This window comes from Berghia stephanieae, chromosome 9 (assembly GCF_034508935.2).
Source record: "Berghia stephanieae isolate SIO BIC M18660-M18661 chromosome 9, UCSD_Bste_1.3, whole genome shotgun sequence".
In the NCBI taxonomy this organism is placed as follows: domain Eukaryota; kingdom Metazoa; phylum Mollusca; class Gastropoda; order Nudibranchia; family Aeolidiidae; genus Berghia; species Berghia stephanieae.
This window is the reverse complement of record NC_088368.1, coordinates 30,310,023-30,330,022: the sequence shown is the minus strand read 5'-3', so window position 1 is coordinate 30,330,022 and position 20,000 is coordinate 30,310,023. Positions and strand designations below refer to the sequence as shown.

General features: G+C 37.6%; 1 protein-coding gene across 1 annotated transcript in view; it reads right to left on the bottom strand.

Moving 5' to 3' along the window:
• Positions 1-20,000, bottom strand: part of LOC144979187 (uncharacterized) — a 179,406-nt gene that overhangs the window by 148,710 nt on the left and 10,696 nt on the right. Inside the window, exons 3-4 of the mRNA XM_078925797.1 lie at positions 4,547-4,726; positions 4,016-4,193 (exon numbers count right to left, since the gene is read on the bottom strand). Of these exons, the coding sequence (XP_078781923.1) occupies positions 4,016-4,193; positions 4,547-4,601 (233 nt within the window). The 5' untranslated portion in view covers positions 4,602-4,726. The remainder of the gene's footprint in view (positions 1-4,015; positions 4,194-4,546; positions 4,727-20,000) is intronic.

The following is a 20,000-nucleotide window of genomic DNA, read 5'->3' as shown; positions in this document are numbered from 1 at the left end:
AAGCGCATTCTATCTATAACGGACCAACACACAAAACTATGTGTATCCGTGAACGTTTATAGTCAGGTTAATGCAGTTCAGTGAGCATTACTCATAAACGCGGATGGCAAAAAAACAATAACAAAGACCTGAGTGACGTCATCTTCGAACTATCTATAGATAGAACGAAATTTACGTCACTCAGGTCTTTGTTATTGTTTTTGCCACCCGCGTTTATAGATAGTATGCAGATGACGTCACTCAGGCCTTTGTTATTGTTTTTGCCATCCGCGTTTGTGAGTTGTTCTCACTAAACTGTATTAACCAGACTATAAAAGTTCATGGTTACACAGAGTTTGTGTGTTGGTCCGTTATACTTCCGGATGGCAATGTTGTGAACTCCTTGGCCAAGCGCATTCTATCTATAAGTAATTCTCACCAAACTGTATTAACCAGACTATAAACTTTTAAGGTTACACATAGTCTTGTGTGTTGGTCCGTTATACTTCCGGATGGCAATGTTGTGAGATTCTTAGCCAAGCGCATACTATCTATAGATAGTATGCAGATGACGTCACTCAGGCCTTTGTTATTGTTTTTGCCATCCGCGTTTGTGAGTTGTTCTCACTAAACTGTATTAACAAGACTATAAAAGTTCATGGTTACACAGAGTTTGTGTGTTGGTCCGTTTATACTTCCGGATGGCAATGTTGTGAACTCCTTGGCCAAGCGCATACTATCTATATCACCTCTCCATCTGCTCGAGTCATTGGTAACATTGCAATATGTCTGCTCATAGGTGATCTTCATGGTGAAAAATGTTCACGGAATATCATGGTCATCTTAAATCATGGGTATATTGACAACTTCCCTAAAGAAAGCAGCGTGTTTACATTTAAGAATGTCCAATCATTGGACAATAAAAAATCACGTGATCCATGGACCGGTTGGACGAAAACCCGCGTCCCTTTGCTTGTGAAGCGAACGCTCTACCAATGGGAGCGATCTATATTCATGTTTTCTTCCAATCGAGTCATCAATCACGTGATTTGTTGCTGTTCAACGATTGGACATTTCTGAACAAATGTAAACACGCTGCTTTGTTTATGAAAGTTGTAAACGTACCCATGTGTCAAGCTGAACACAATGACCAATCGTAATGTTAGATAATTCAAAATCTGTGAACCCTTTTCACTATGTGGGTCACTTTGAGCACATTTTGCAATGTGACCAATGACCTCGAGCACATGGAAAGTTAAAATAGATCATACCCATTGAACTAACGGGACCGCCAAATGAACCTCTCCTTGTCAACAAAAAAAAACCTCTCAAATATCAAAGGGCTTCAAGGAAATCCTAAGCGTTTTCGGGCCAAATATTTTTTAATGTTTTTTTTTTCAGCGCAAGACAGAAATGACGGATTGTCGGGTCAATGGGAGCGATCTATGGATAGAATGCGCTTGGCCAAGGAGTTCACAACAGTGCCATCCGGAAGTATAAAGGACCAACACACAAACTCTGTGTAACCATGAACGTTTATAGTCAGGTTAATACATTTTAGTGAGAACAACTCACAAACGCGGATGGCAAAAACAATAACAAAGGCCTGAGTGACGTCATCTGCATACTATCTATAATAGAATGCGCTAGGCCAAGGAGTTCACAACATTGCCATCCGGAAGTATAACGGACCAACACACAAACTCTGTGTAACCATGAACTTTTATAGTCAGGTTAATACAGTTTAGTGAGAACAACTCACAAACGCGGATGGCAAAAACAATAACAAAGGCCAGAGTGACGTCATCTGCATACTATCTATAGATAGTATGCGCTTGCCTAAGAAGCTCATAACATTACCATCCGGAAGTATAACGGACCAACACACAAAACTGTGTGTATCCATGAATGTTTATAGTCAGGTTAATACAGTTCAGTGAGCATTACTCATAAACGCGGATGGCAAAAAACAATAACAAAGACCTGGGTGACGTCATCTTCGAACTATCTATATTAACTTTCCATGTGCTCGAGGTCATTGGTCACATTGCAAAATGTGCTAAAAGTGACCCACATAGTGAAAAGTGCTCACAGCTTTCGAAATATCTAACATCACGATTGGTCATTTTATTTTGTTCTGTTTGACACATGGGTATATTTACAACTTTCATAAACAAAGCAGCGTGTTTATATTTTTAAAGAAATATCCAATCGTTGGACAGCAACAAATCATGTGATTGATAACTTGGTTGGACGAAAACCTGAATATAGATAGTATGCAGATGACGTCACTCAGGCCTTTGTTATTGTTTTTGCCATCCGCGTTTGTGAGTTGTTCTCACTAAACTGTATTAACCAGACTATAAAAGTTCATGGTTACACAGAGTTTGTGTGTTGGTCCGTTATACTTCCGGATGGCAATGTTGTGAACTCCTTGGCCAAGCGCATTCTATCTATAGATCGCTCCCATTAAATATGGAGAATTAATTTATTTTTTAATGTTCTTAAAATTCTTTTTTTTAATTAACATGCGTGACAGCTTTGTAATGAAATGTGACCCTTCGTCTCAAAACGGTATTAAGTCGGGATGGTTAAGATGTTGAAAATTGAATTTACAGCCAGAAATATCAGATTTGTGTTGAGTTTATATGAGTTATTGAGGAGAATGGATACCATATTTTAGGGTGCTAATGCCAACAATTAAATTTTTTGACCAGTTTAACATTTAATTCGGCTTTTAAGCATCTGATTAGTTCCGGCCTAATACCGTTTTGAGACGACGGGTCACAAATGTTCGATTTTTAACCGTTTCTATTGATTTTTGTTTAGTATTTTTTTTGTATTGTCCGCAGTTTCCAGCAAGCTTAGTATTTAATATGATTTGATTTATAATTCAAAGTTTTTCCCAATCGCTAGATCAGAATCTCATAGATTTGTTTACCCCCAGATCGAAAGGATATGCATATCTATGCATGAGTACTCCATGTAATTATGGATCCCTCATTTCATAATAATATATTATTATTACGGCTATGTGCTCTAGTGGTATGACACTCGCTTTCGGATCGGAAGGTCCTGGGTTCGAGCCTCGCGCTCGGCGCGTAGTTGAGTCCTTGGAAACGGCTCTTTACTCACATTCTCTCACCGCACTCAGGTGTAAAATAAGTACCTGGCCGTTAACAGCGTTGTCTTTGTCCGAAAAATTGTAATATCGCCTGACAGGCGTCATGTCCCGTCCTACATGTTAAATGTTGCTGTTGACCAGGGACCCCTTGTAAAGCACTTTGAGCACGTTTAGTGGATATTGCGCTATATAAAAGCTCAATTATTATTTTTTTATTACATATAGATTGAAATACGCACCGTAAATCGTACTACGTGAATATCACAAGGGAATGGTTTTTTTAAAATATAATGTGAGATTATCTCTTGTTACGCGCAGACTACACAGCATTACAAAACCAATCGAAACGTCAAAGCGGTGTTGATGTTACAATGGGTTACCTCATAAGATTATACTCTTTAGTTGATCATGTGACATTTACGTCATACGGTATACATTATAGGCTTCAACAGCCGTGACGTCACTTCCCTAGTAATGACGCATAGTAACTTAGTAACTGGTTCTAAACTATCGGAACAATGGCGGACGCCCTTAGGACATACTTCTCCCACGAGCATAAAAGTGTATCCAGAGGAGAAAAACATTATAAATCTGATCATGTTTTGACTTTTGTACATTATGATCACATGACATGTGAAAATGTTCTAGCCAGCATGAAGAATAAAAAGTACCGATTTTCTTTGTTTAGTACCAAACTGCTCGTTGCTGGGCGGGCGTGACATCAGACTATTGAATCCTATTTGCTTGTATGTCTGTACATGTGTGTTTGTGTGTGTGTGTGTATGTGTGTGTGTGTGTGTGTGTGTGAATGTACGTATTGGCAAAACTGCGTTTAGGAAAAGGTACATTTCAGATAATTGAGAAGAGAACTATATTATATGGCTCATGAAGACACAAAGGGATATTACTCACATGACTACGAATTGGTTTGGTGTATCAATATCCAAAGTGATAGCGGCTCCGCAGAGCTCGATGTATCCCAAGGGCGATTTACTCCGAGCATCCTCCTCAGATTTGAAGTAGAGTAACTTTCCTTGGCTCTCCTCGAGCACGCACCAAAGACGTTTTTTGGACTTGAGAATGTTCAAACCTGTAAACACGGGATATTTTGATAAATAATTGCGAAGAAAGGCATAATGAGTCTATGATTTTTGTTTTTTAAATGAAGGTAGATAGATGGATTGATGGATGAATGGGTGGATAAATGGATGGATGATGGATGGATAGATGGAAGGAAAGAAGGAAGGAAGGATGGATGGGGAGGGGGAAGGGAGAATGACTCGAAGGATGGGTTGATAGATGGATAGGTGGGTTGGTAGGTAAGGAGTTAGGTGGGTTGGTAAATAAGTAGATCGGTAGATAATTAGTTGTTGAATGAATGAGTATATGGATGGGTAGAGAGAAGGGTGAATTTATGGGTGGATAAATTAATGGAGCATTTACCTCCTCCGCCGGGCTTGATGAAAAGATAGCCAGAGAGACTTGCCCAGCCAGACATCTTTAGTGTTTTCTTGAAGGGTATTCCCTGTTACTACTTATAATTTTAGTCCCCCTCTGACCTCATTTCCGTTTGTTGGTGTCTCCGCCGCTTACCCAGGTTCTCCTCTTTGGTTTCATCAGCGTCTGAAAGCATAGCAGATAAAGATAAAGCAAGATTATGACAAGCAATGTAAATGTATTGCAACCAAATGGGTTATTAACATCGTTGTAAATCAACTGTCTGCAACTGTCAATTCATGAAAATGAAAAAAAAAACGTGTCGTCTATCGTGAAGGAGTTCAACAGATGACAGGATTTGAATTAGTCCATTTCAATGGCATTCGCACCTCAATGGTCTTCAGTGAACAAACGCCAGGAAATACTGGGTTTCCTTAAATCGCCTCCTAACAGGACATGACAGAACTGCATCAAATATGTGCAGATGGAAACTTGGCAACACTGATGCCTGTCGGAAATGTCAGGCAGCTCCAGAGACCAGCGATCACATCGTCCTCCACAGTCCAGTAACTAAACTTAAAGGTGGCTATGAAACAGTCGGAGGAAGACTTTCGCGGAGTAAGACTTTCGAAGCTGGGTTGACGAAATGAATTTGGCGGTGTAGCCATACGCTACTACTACTACTACCACTACTACTACTACTACTACTACTACTACTACTACTACTACTACTACAACTACTACTACTACTACTACTACTACTACTACTACTACTACTACTACTACTAGTAGTAGTAGTTGTAGTAGTAGTAGTAGTAGTAGTAGTAGTAGTAGTAGTAGTAGTAGTAGTAGTAGTAGTAGTAGTAGTAGTAGTAGTAGTAGTAGTGGTGGTAGTAGTAGTAGTAGTAGTAGTAGTAGTAGTAGTAGTAGTAGTAGTAGTAGCAGTAGTAGTAGTAGTAGTAGTAGTAGTAGTAGTAGTAGTAGTAGTAGTAGTAGTAGTAGTAGTAGTAGTAGTAGTAGTAGAAGTAGTGAAAAAACAAAAGTGAAAATTTATAGCATTTATTTAATCGCAATACGCCTACAAGTTCACGAGTGGCATTCACCAGGTTTCCAATATCAGGACTCACAAATTCTCGTCTTACAACGAGAATAAACTGAAAAAAGGGGTGAATTATCCACGTCCCTGCAGATCCTCAACTTTTGGGGTTGTTAAGAGATACAAGACACAAGCCACAAGACTCAAGGAACCAATAATATTTATCCCGGCTTCTATGGCGTAAAAATGGCAATAACATCTGCTTATTATCCTCCCAAAACAGCGTACCTTTTAGGATGTTTTTTTCTTCTCTTGTATTTTTCTGTCTTGCTTTGTCTGGCATTGTTTCATACACTTTTTCATTTCAGATTTTTGATCCCACAAATACATTTGAGTGATCCTCGAATTTTTGTTTATCTTTAAAAAAAAAAAAATAACTAATACAAGTGTTTAATGAAGAATGAAAAAAAGGTCATGGGCATTTACTTGGCGTGAATCCTTATTTTATACGTTTTCAATCTTTGTCACCCATTCAGCAACTGACGATTCTAAACGAGGTCGCGACAGGCCAATAGGGAACGAAAATGTGATGTCAAAATATACTGGTTCCATTCTCCTTGGCCAGAACCAGGACAAAAACCAACTGAACTCATTTCAGGGTTGCCAGATTAATTTCAGGCATCTGCCAACTTGATTTTAAAAATCTGCCAAATACCACAAAAATCTGCCAAACCGTATTATTTATAGTACCCCCTTTGAAAACTCATCAGTTTTGTTAAACAAAAAATTCTCAAGGCCGATGTCATAAATTTTTTTTTCATTTCCCAAGTATAAAAAAGCACTAATACATAAAAATTGCCATGGAAAACGTGGCAAATAAAATCTGCCAAATATCTGCCAAACTGCCAAACCGTTTTTTTTTCTGCAAGAAGACTTCAAATTCTGCCAAAAAAAGGACATTTGGCAGAAAATCTGCCAAATTGGCAACCCTGTCTCATTTCAAGACAAAGACAGAAAGAAAGTTGGAAAACAGAAAAGAGGAATAGAAAACACAATAAATGATCTCCCTGTCCGCAAAAAGAGGACAAAGGGCCCCACTCAAAGCAAATAATATAGTTTGATTTTTTGGAACTAAAAATACATAATAAAAGAATCACTGCCGCCAAAAACAGAAAAGAGGGGGGGGGGGGAGGGGGGATGTGACTGGTATGGTCCACACACTCCTGCTTTTACCATAACTACCTTCAGTACAACCGAATCCGGTGGACTTTCAATACGGAACAAAAGTGTGTCAAAAAATAAAATAAAAACAAAAACAAAAACAAAAAAAACAACTGGTTCCTATCTCATTGGAAGTGTAAAACCACTTTTCCAGAGGACTCAATACATACTTTGTGTAATTTTATGATCTTCTGATTTCAGGGTGATGGCATTTATTTTCTAGTCAAAATATATTATGCTGGTCGTCAAAAAGATAATCGACCCTCGCTTTTTACTACCCGTAATCAAAAGAATCTGCCTATATATCCCGCTACTAAAATAGTCATACCACCTTTTGATCCAATATGTAAACTATTCAATATTCGTCCTCCGAAGGAATGGTTAGATACACACTTCCAAGGAATTTGGACTGGAAGAGTAGAAGGTGTTATGCCACCATATATTAAAATGTGTAACCGATTCATTATTCGTCCTCCGAAGGAATGGTTACATACACACTTCCAAGGAAATTGGACTGGAAGAGTAGGTGTGACGTCACGACTTCTCTACCCTATTAGTTGGCACTAACCACACTGTTCTGACAATTTTGACTTGCACCGCTCAATGTCATGCATTTTTAATTTGTTTGTGCTGAAAAGTCCATAATTAAAAAAGTCCACAATTACGGCTAGTTGGCATGACTTTTTTTAATGTACTTTGTTCATCCAAATAGGAAATTTTTGAGACAAATCATTTCTTAAAATACTGGCTAAAGACATTTGCTTCTAAAGTAAAAAGATGATAACTACGAACAAGGAATTAATCACAGACATTTGTAAAAATATAGTGTCACTTTTATAAATAAGAATAGTAAAAATATCCAGTAAAACTTGTGAAAACACAGAGCACAGCCGAAACACTTCTGCAGTCGCCAGAAGCCAGCGCCTCGACAACCGTGGTTTTTCTAATCTTAAGTTATATTATGATATCCTTTCTAAAGTAATTTTTGGTTTATTTAGAATAGAGTGTCTCCGTTTTATATCTGTCTGTGATTAAATCATTTTGGGAATTTTATTAGAAACGTGAATTTTTATATAGCGCAATATCCACTAAACGTGCTCAAAGTCAACCGCAACACATAACTGTATAACCAGACATGACGCCTGTTAGGCGATATTACAATTTTTTTTTCGGACAGAGACAACGCTGTTTACGGCCAGGTACTCATTTTACACCTGAGTACCGTGAGAGAATGTGATTAAAGAGTTTTTTTTCAAGGACTCAACTATGCGCTGAGCGAGACTCGAAACTAGGACCTTCCGATTCGAAAGCGAGTGTCATACCACTAAACCGCATAGCCGCACGAAAACTGTTAATAGCTACTTTAAAGCTTTGATGGCACATGCAAAAATCATTTTGTGCTTCATAGTGAACTGAACCCGTGACTTTAGATCCAAATGTCATTGTTCACTGTCTTACCACAAACCTTTTCAAAGAAAATAAGTGAGTAAATCACTTTCTCTCGCGGGACAACTCGTCTTTAAATACAACTAGAGGCCTTGGATAGTTGGTAAATTGGTCACAACACTAGATGATTTTTTTTTTTTTAATTTTAATGAACCAATCAAGGTATGGGAGTGATGCTTTTGTGGGGCTGATTGTTGTGGATGACAGGCAAGTATTTTAGATCGCAATGTGCGCGAGTCATTATCATTATGCAGATCGATTTGTTTAGAACTGTTCAAAGGACGATATGAAAGAACTGGGTTTGGAGGAAGCTGATGCTCTGAACATGCATGGAGATGTGGTTTTCATGATGGCAACCCTACAAAATGCGGGATAAGCTGAAAGAAGAAGAAGAAGAAGAAGAAGAAGAAGAAGAAGAAGAAGAAGAAGAAGAAGAAGAAGAAGAAGAAGAAGAAGAAGAAGAAGAAGAAGAAGAAGAAGAAGGAGGAGGAGGAGGAGGAGGAGGAGGAGGAGGAGGAGAAGAAGAAGAAGAAGAAGAAGAAGAAGAAGAAGAAGAAGAAGAAGAAGAAGAAGAACTGTTCAATGTCTTGTATATCACAGCTTTTAAGAAAGAATAAAAAAAAAAGAAAACATTCAAGGTACGCGAGTAATGCTTACTCCACTATAACAAAGAAAGCATTGTTGGACTGGAAACCTCAGGGCAGAAGATCAAGAGGGAGGCCAAGGGAAACATTGAGAAGAGTTAAAGAAGCTGAAATACAGAGAAGTGATAAGACATGGAATGAGATTTTTTTTTAAGTTAGCTCAAGATGGAGAGGTTTTTTTTAATTATTGAAAAAATTGAGCTTTTATATTGCGCAATATCCACTAAACGTGCTCAAAGCGCTTTTCAATGGGTCCCTGACCAATAGCAACACTTAACATGTAGGACGTGACATGAAGCCTGTTAGGCGATATTACAGTTATTTTTTGGGACGGAGACAACGCTGTTAACGTCCAGGTACTCATTTTACACCTGAGTACGGTGAGAGAATGTGAGTAATGAGCCTTTTCCAAGGACTCAACTATGTGCCTAGCGAGGCTCGAACCCAAGACCTTCCGATTCGAAAGCGAGTGTCTTACCACAAGACCACATAGCGCATAGGGATGGTAACTGTCTGTGGCCTGTAGATAGTATGCGCTTGGCTAAGGAGTTCACAACATTGCCATCCGGAAGTATAACGGACCAATACACAAAACTATGTGTAACCTTGATTGAACATTTATAGTCTGGTAAATACAGTTTAGTGAGAATTACTCATAAACGCGGATGGCAAAAAAGAATAACAAAGACCTGAGTGACGTCAATTTCGAACTATCTATAGATAGAATGCGCTTGGCCAAGGAGTTCACAACATTGCCATCCGGAAGTATAACGGACCAACACACAAACTCTTTGTAACCATGAACTTTTATAGTCTGGTTAATACAGTTTAGTAAGAACAACTCACAAACGCGGATGGCAAAAACAATAACAAAGGCCTGAGTGACGTCATCTGCATACTATCTATAGATAGTATGCGCTTGGCTATGAAGCTCATAATATTGCCATCCGGAAGTATAACGGACCAATACACAAATCTATGTGTAACCTTTAACGTATATAGTCTGGTTAATACAGTTTAGTGATAATTACTCATAAACGCGGATGGCAAAAAACAATAACAAAGACCTGAGTGACATCATCTTCATTCTATCTATATCCTGACCCAGGGTGAAAAAGACAATGATGATGATGAGGGATGCTCAGGTTTTATTGTGGCTGATTGTTTCAGGTGACAGGCAGGTATTAAAGATCGCAATATTATGCGGGAGTCATTCTGTAGTTCGAATTGTTTATAAAATATAACTGTTCAATTTACTGTATAGAATGAATGAAATGTACGTTAATCAGCGCTTTTTAGAGAGGTTATCAGTTGTTTCAAACATATCTTTTTTTTTTCAAATATATAATTGTTAAAGGTTAGGTCCGACACGGTTGTTTTGGTGGGTAGCATAGAGTGAACGAAATTGACGTGACTCTAAGCTCTTTGTTATTGTTATTTCTCACTAAATTGTGTTGAATCAGATTATAGATGCTGTGCGGTTGGCTAAGAAACTCACAACATTGCCATCCGGAAATATAACGGACCAACACACAAAACTATGTGCAATCTTGAAGGTTTATTGTATGTCTGGTTAGTAGTTTAGTGAAAATTACTCATAAAGATGGATGGTTAAAAAAAAACATTAACAAAGACATGAACGACGTCAACTTCGTTCCATCCATAAAGGTTTAAGGTTACACATAGTCTTGTGTTGGTAAGTTATATTAGGATTCGGAGTTTTGGGTTCTGTTTTAAATAAACACTTTAGCAGCATTTGGTGAGCATGAATAACATTCTAGCCCAAATAGCACATTATCATCATCCCGGTGACACATAGAAATATCTATCATCACTAAACCGGCACAAGATGTACTCACTTACACATCAAACAAAATAAAAGTGACTCAAGGAATTCGTGCATCCTAACGTAATCCTGATTTTTAAAAGTTATCATCGAACACCATGTGTATGTAATGTGTAATGAATGTGAAATGCATAATATCAGTCGTCCCATGTGTAGTAGTCTGTGCGTGCATTTCGGCGGAAGGGTACGCACTAAGCACGCTGACACGGCAACAGGTGTCTCCACTTTCTGAGTCGTGTGTTGTCTTATAGCCTTATCAATCAGCATAATAATATGTCGGTATATATCTAAGTATGTCAAGGTATTTAGAGAAATTCTTCATTTTCGATTCTATTGCTTGAATACCTGAAAAAGATTGAAAATCGTACCGCCAACAATCAAGTATTTCACTATAGATAGTATGCGCTTGGCTAAGAAGCTCACAACATTGCCACCCGGAAGTATAACGGACCAACACACAAAACAATGTGTAACCATCAACTTTTATAGTCTGGTTAATACAGTTTAGGGAGAATTACTCATAAACGCGGATGGCAAAAACAATAACAAAGGCCTGAGTGACGTCATCTGCACACTATCTATAGATAGTATGTGCTTGGCTAAGAAGCTCATAACATTGCCACCCGGAAGTATAACGGACCAACACACAAAACAATGTGTAACCATCAACTTTAAAAGTCTGGTTAATACAGTTTAGGGAGAATTACTCATAAACGTGGATGGCAAAAAACAATAACAAAGACCTGAGAGACGCCATCTTCGTTCTATCTATACTCGGGTGACAGAAAGATACAGACGGGCGCATTGTAATGAATAAAGTAGGTCTTATTTTCTGATAAAGGGATTTTGTCGTTTTCGGAAAATAAAAACGCATCACTTTTTACTTTTATAGCAAATAAACAAACAAACAAACCAAAATATTTTACTTCAAATTTTGCTCAATTAAAATGACCATGATAATCATATTATAAATATATAAATCCTTACACTTCGTTATTTTCTTTATAGCCTTTTTCGGATACATGTTCGAACAGAAATATTTTTTTTAAATAAATAATGATGATGATGATGATGATGATGATGATGATGATGATGATGACAGCATTAATAATGATGATGATAATAATAGCAATAATAATAATAATAATAATAATAATAATAATAATAATAATAATAATAATAATAATAATAATAATAATAATAATAATAATAATAATAATAATAATAATAATAATAATAATTTTTTTAGATCATTACAAAATTTGAATTTCTATACATTTGACTGTTTCCCTCCCAGCCAGGGTATCCAACCAGGGTCAGGACAAAACCAAGTAATCTCATTCCAAGACAAAGACAGAAAGCAATTGGAAAACAGATACTGGGGGATAGAAGACATGGCAAGCACCTCCCTGCCCCCTAGATATTGTGTGCGGTGAACTTGATGTTTGAGCTTCTTTTTTAAAATCTTTTTTTATATATAGAGCTATATCCACTAAACATGCTCAAAGCGCTTTACAAAGGGCCCCTGACCAACAACAACACGTAACATGTAGAACGAGACATGGTGTCTATTAGGCGATATTTCAAATTGTTTTTTCGACAGAGACAACCTTGTTGACGGCCAGGTACTCATTTTACACCTGAGTACGGTGAGAGAACGTGAGTAAAGAGCCTTTTCCAAGGATTCAACTATGCGCCAAGCGAGGCTCGAACTCAGGACCTTCCGATCCAAAAGCGAGTGTCATACCACAAGACCACATAGCCGCACATGTTTGAAATGCAATGTTATGCTGACCTTATTAATGTTGAGTTTAATACAAAAAGCTTCTTTGAGGTGATTGGTTCTTGTTTCTTAACTTTGAAATTTGAAAAAGCTCATATTATTATAATAACAATGCGCCTATGTGGTCTAGTGGCATGACACTCGCTTTCTGATCGGAGGATCCTGGGTTCGACCATCGCTCGGCTCTTATTTGAGTGTTTGGAAAAGGCTTTATACTCACATTCTCGCAGGTGTAAAATCCAGGTGTAAAATGAGTACCTGGCCATTAGCAGCTTGTATTATCGGCGTCATGTCTCGCTCTAAATGTTACATGTTGCTGTTCGTCAGGGACCCTTTGTAAAGCGCTTTGAGCACGTTTAATGGGTATATAAAAGCTCAAGCTATATAAAAGCTCAACTTTTTTTATATTCCTATCTAATTGGATTCAGTAGTCTGATGTCACGCCGCCCGGCAACGGCGGCCATCTTGGTTCTAAACAAAGAAAATCATGACTTTTTATTCTTCAAGCTGGCTAGAAATTTTCATGTCTTGTGACCAGAATGTGTAAAAGTCAAAACATGATCAAATTTATGTTTTTTTCCCTCTGGATACGCTTTTATGCTCGCCGGAGAAATATTTCATACGGGCGTCCGCCATTGTTCCGATAGTTTAGAGCCATTGTTGCTAAGTTACCATGCGTCATTAGGAAGGAAGTGACGTTACGTCTATTGAATCCTATTGTTTTGATATTACAAATGTTTTCCCTATAAAAACAATCAAGAGTATTTATGTAGAGCGATATCCACTAAACGGGCCTAAAGGTCTTTACAAAGGGTTCCAAGCCAAGTGACATATTTTCAGGTCTGATAGCCGAACGCAATTATGGGCTCGTTTTAACTCATTCAATCCTAGAGAGTTTTGCTACTTTTTAAAATTGGAAAAAAAGTTATTAATATTGAGCATGTACATAGATAGTTTTATACAACTACCCTTAGCATGTAAAAACTGAAAACATAAGCTTTGATACTACGCCTATAATTTGTCTCAGAAAAATATAATAAATTGAGATTTGAGCTTTATATCCACTAAATGTGCTCAAAGCGCTTTACATTGGGTCCCTGGTCAACAGCAATATTTAACATTTAGGACGAGACATGACGCCTGTTAGGCGATATTATTTTTTTTCGGACAGAGACAACGCTGTTAACGGCCAGGTACTCATTTTACACCTGAGTACGGTGAGAGAATGTGAGTAAAGAGCCTTCTCCAAGGACTCAACTATGCGCCGAGCGAGGCTCGAAAACAGGATCTTCGGATCCGAAAGCGAGTGTCATACCAGAAGACCACGTAGCCGCACATCATCATCATCACCATCATCCAGTTCACTCAATCACATAATACCACCGTCGGCCCCTAACCAACAGCACGATTTAACATGTAGGACGAGGCATGACACCTGTTTTGTAATTAATATAACATTTTTTTTTCTCGACTGAGACAAAGCTATTAACGGCTAGGTACTCATTTTACCCCTGAGTACGATGAGAAAATGTGCGTACAAGGACTCAACTATGCGCCTCTCAGAGCGGGACTTGAATACTGGACCTTCTGGTCTGAAGGTGAGTGTCATACCACAAGAAAACCACATAGCGCACATCATCATCATCAAATTCATCATCTTCATCATCATCACCATCATCATCATCATCACCATCATCGTTCACTCAATCACATAATACCATATTGATACGGTGGGTCACATTAAATAACAACACGACACCTAACCACCTCTACTTAAATTAAATGTCAAAAGTAACAGATAATGATAATGACGATGATGTCAGTGTTTGTGACATTTAACTATTTCGGCTATTAACTGTAACGATACAACGGCTGGATGGCTCACGTATTCTGCTGAATGGACACGTAAAGCGAGTGTGGTTTTTTTTTTTTTTTTTTTTTTTTTTTTTTTTTTTTTTTTATTTTTTTTTTTTTTTTTAATGGGCTTAAAATAAGTATCTAGGCGCTCACAGCAAATAAACACACGTAAATTCAAATACGCTTCAACAGTCGCTAAGTCACTTCCCTCGTAATGACGCATGGTAACTTAGTAAGTGGCTCTAAACTATCGGAACAATGGCGGACGCCCTTATGAAATAATTCTCCAACGAGCATAAAAGCGTATCCAGAGGGGAAAAAAAATTATAAATCTGATCATGTTTTGACTTTCACACATTCTGATCATACGACATGTGAAAAAGTTCTAGCCAGCATGAAGAATAAAAAGTAACGATTTTCTTTGTTTAGAACCTCTATGACCGCCTTTGCTGGGCGACGTGACATCAGACTATTGAATCCAATTGAAATATAAAACACGGATAACTATTCTGCCGTCCCCTGGAAAACCCTATATTTATTTTTAAAAGTAGGCCAGAAAAGTCGTCCTTGGAATATCGATCGATTTAAATGACCCTCATCTTAGCAAAAACTCTCAAACCTGGGACTTCGCGAAGTCCCAGGTTTGAGAGGTTTTGCCAAGATGAGGGTCACTGTTCGAAAAGTTAATAGAAAATAGGAAGGGATTCGTTAAATTTCAGATGGATAACTATAAATCGAAGAGTACTTATTACTATTATAACTAGTGCGGCTATGTGGTCTAGTGGTATGACACTCGCTTTTGGGAAGATCCTGGGTTCGAGCCTCTCTCGGCGCATAGTTGAGTCATTGGAAAAAAAGGCTCTTTACTCACAATCTCTCACTGTACTCAGGTGTAAAATGAGTATCCGGCCGTTAACCGAGTTGTCTCTGTCGAAAAATAAAATGTGATATCGCCTAACAGGCGTCATGTCTCGTTCTAAATGCTGTTGGTTAGGGACTTTTTGTAAAGCGCTTGAGGACGTTTAGTGGATATTGCTCTATATAACATCTCACGTATTTAATTTAGTCAGATAACGCTAATTGTTGTGGTCTCAGTGTTGTATTCTGCCGTTTTTTTAAAGAACACAGTATGTGCTATTTGGGTTCTTCTTCTTCTTCTTCTTCTTCTTCTTCTTCTTCTTCTTCTTCTTCTTCTTCTTCTTCTTCTTCTTTTTCTTTTTCTTCAAGTACCAAGTCTGTGCCAGACATCGGTGATCATGGTACGCCATTCATTTCTCTGATCAGATAACCTCAGAAAACTGATATCACTCTTCTCTTTCTTTGTCACCCAGCTGTTCAAACTATTCAAATATTATTATGTTTTACTTGGTATACCTTAGGTTAACCAGTTGGGTTAACTTTGCATATATAGGCCTACTGTGTTTTTTAAAACAGCATGTAGTATTGGAAATACTCTCTAACCAATACAAAATATTGTTCATTAAAACTAAATTGATGATAAAAATCATTTTGGGTTTAGATCTCTCTCTCTCTCTCTCTCTCTCTCTCTCTCTCTCTCTCTCTCTCTCTCTCTCTCTCTCTCTCTCTCTTCTCTCTCTCTCCCTCTCCTTCTCTCTCTCTCTCTCTCCTCTCTTCTCTCTCTCTCTCTTCTCTCTCTCTCTCTCTTCTCTCTCCCTCTCCTTCTCTCTCTCTCTCTCTCTCTCTCTCTCTATCTATCTATCTATCTATCTATCTATCTATCTCTCTCCTGCATCCAGACAAATGCATTCAAGCGCCACCACATTTACTTCCACAAGATGAGCGAGAAGGTATTCTATATTACGTTATTGTTATTATTATTATTATTATTATTATTATTATTATTATTATTATTATTATTATTATTATTATTATTATTATTATTATTATTATTATTATTATTATTATTATTAAGAAATAAATAAACCATAATCGTTTTACAGCCATAATGCAAAAAAAAAAAGGGGTTTAGTCAATGAAACATGTTATTATTATTATCATAACGCAGTGACGGTGATAATAATTAGCCTAAATAATAACCAAACGACCCAACCCCAGTTATGATTAATTTGATTGTAAGGGGAGATAACACACCCATTACTGCTCCACCAATCAAATCAATCGTTGATTGATTCGATGATAATTTATTCATGTCACCGCGGTCAGGTCTTTATTTCACTCTTTTTTCTTCTTTTTTTTCGTTAATCGGGTTGATTTGACACAGTACAAATGTCTACTAATATTCCCAATCCAATCCAAATCCAATCCATACTGTTGCAGCTTCAATACTGAAGATAATAGACGCAGCATTTGTGTGATGTGGAGAGAAAGATAAAGGGAGTAAAATGTGACTCATAAATAAATAAGGGAGCAACACAAAACAAACGACGTTTCGGCCTTTGGTCTTTTTTCAAGTAAACACGATGGGATGTGATTTGCGATGTGAGATGGCGTTAGGTTAAATAAAATTTGAAAGATTGAGCTTTATATAGCGCAATATCCACTAAATGGCTCAAAGCGCTTTACAAGGTGTCCCTAGCCGCATAGATGGCATTAGGTTATAGCACTATATGACAATAATTAGTATGCCCTTCTGTGACAGATTCTTGTTGTTTTTTTTTTATAATTGACAAGTAAATTTTTCATAACTATCAGAATTTATCAAGTTGTCGGGGTGGGAATTCTTTAATTGTATTATAATTTGAGAAAAGGACAGAATGTGTGAATGAGTAAATAAGAAGAAATTAATCAAAGGGAGGAATCTCATTGGGAAAACCTGACCACCGGCGTCAAGTCGGTTTCATGTCGGACTGAAGTGGGTGAAGACAGATGAGGTCAGTAATGAGTAGAAAAGTGCCAGAGGACAAATTATAGAGAATAAACAATTCTCGTCGTTGGGAGGGCTCGAACCACGCGATCTTACTGTTACAACAACTCCGCCTGGACGTGAGAGGGACAATATGCAGTCGTCGCTATCCACCACTTCAATCAGCAACCCATTGAGTAAAGTGAGTTTTTTGTGTTTGTTTGTTTTTGTTTTGTTTTTTCTTTCTTGTTTTTTTTTCTTTTTTTTTTCTTTTTTTTTTGTTTTGGTTATGTTTTGATTTTGTTTTTTGGGGGTTTTTTGGTGTTTTTTTTTTTTTTTTTTTTTGTTTTTCTTTCTTCAAAGAAAACTGAATCTGCAAATTTTCATCAGTTCAATTTTACACTTATTTTTGTTCATCTGGTTGGTTCATACACGATACCAGATTGAAGTAAAGGGTCACAAAAGAGGACTTTGGATGTTCTCTGGTCACAATTTGAGCAGAGATTGCATACCCCCCCCCCCCCCAATCCCATCGACCCCACTAAATTTAGTGATATAACCAAAATGTTATCTTTACCTATCGACTAATATATATATATATATATATATATATATATATATATATATATATATACATTAAAGACAGGGCAAGGTGCCAAGAAATGGGTACAAAAACAAGAAACAAGGGTATTATTGTCATAAAGGTATACTATATCCATAAACGATATCATTGAAGCGGAGAGGAAGAAATAGAAACACACACATACACATACACACACACACAGAGAGAGAGAGAGAGAAAGAGAGGGAGAGAGAGAGAGAGAGAGAGAGAGAGAGAGAGAGAGAGAGAGAGAGAGAGAGAAATCAGAGTAAAATGAAATCCAAAACACACACATTCAATTTTGTTACATCAAAAAAAAACTTGAACTGTTATATAGAGCAATATCCACTAAACGTGCTCAAAGCGCTTTACAAAGTGTCCCGACCAACAGCAAAACATAACATGTAGAACGAGACATGACGCCTGTTTGGGGATATTACAAATTGTTTTCTGACAGAGACACGCTGTTAACGACCATGTGCTCATTTTACACCTGAGTGCGGTCTGAGAATATGAGTAAAGAGCCTTTTCCAAATACTCAACAATGCGCTGAGCGAGGCTCGAACCCAGGACCTTCCGATCCGAAATCGAGTGTCATACTACAAGACCATATAGCCGCATAGTATGGTAATATAATCTACAGTAATACAGTAATATAATCTAGGACGTACCAAGGGGACAAGAAACATGACAAAACCCAGACACAAGGGTTTTGATGTCAGAGTGATATAGCATATCATTATCAATAAACACGTTTTTGAAGTGGGAGGGTGAAGATTGAAACTATAAAGATCTTTGGGACACGTTAATGTCATATTAATAGCGCCATACTTAAAAACATTACTATCAAAATATTATCTTTATCAAACGAGAATGCCAAGAAATATCGAGAAAAAACAAGAAACACAGATGTTAATGTCACACATTTAAGGGGGAGAGGTCGGGGAAATAAAAAGAGGGAGATAAAGTGAGTGAGAGAGAGATAGATAGAGAGAGAGATAGATAGATAGAGAGAGAGAGAGAGAGAGAGAGAGAGAGAGAGAGAGAGAAAATCAGACAGACAGAAAAATTGATATTAAAACAGGAATACGACGTGGAGAGAGATGGTACAGGGGAGAAGAAGGAGATGGAGAAGAAGATGAAGAAGGAAATGGGGGAGGATGAGGAGGTGGAGGAGGAGGAGGAGAAGAAGAAGAAGACAAGGAATGGGAATGAGTAACTGTGTATGTGTGTGAGAAGCACACCCAGACAGACAGACAGACAGAGAGAGAGAGAAAGAGAGAGGGGAGGGGGGGGGGGGGGGAAGATATAGATTAGAGCAAAGAAGAAGGAGAAGATGGAGAAGAAGGAAGAGGAAGAAGAAGAAGAAGAAGAAGAAGAAGAAGAAGGGGAGGAGGAGGAGGCGGAGGAAGAAGGACAGAAAGAAATAGGAGATGTGAGAAATGAATAGAAAAAGAGAAAGATGAAAGTCAAAACAAAGAAATACAATGATATAATGATAGTATTATGCGACAGGGCAAGGAGCCAAGAAACTTGAGAAAACCAAGGAACAAGAGTATCATTGTCGCAGTGAATTAATACGTATATCAATATATCAATATACAACGCCATCTCACATCAATCTATCCTTCCACCTCCTTCCTACCCATCCACTTTAATTTCTTTTGTTATTAGATAGCATTATGGATATATTATACGCTTACAAAACGCCCTTTTCCCATTTTGGCCAAAAAAGTTTTTAATCCAAACATCAATACCCCCCCCCCCACACACACACACACACACTCATGCACAGAATTTGTCTAAAAATCTTAAACTGGACATTTCACTAAAAGTAAACAGGTTCAAAAAACAAGCCGAGAAGTTGGGAGTCATCTTAATCGTGTATAGATAGAATGAAGTTGACGTCACTCGAGTCTTTGTTATTGTTTATTTTTTGCCATTCACGTTTATGAGTAATTCTCACTAAACTGTATGACCAGACTATAAAAGTTCGTGGTTACACATAGCTTTGATTGTCGGTCCGTTATACTTCCGGATGGCATCCTATCTATATAAAGAAAAAAAATGGCCAAAATGGGAAAAAAGACTTTTTTTTTTTTCAAAATTCGAAAAGTTTCTCTGAAAAAATACTTTCAAAAATTTTGATCAGAAAACTCGTTCTTCAAATATAATTGAAATGACCATCATCTTAACAAAAAA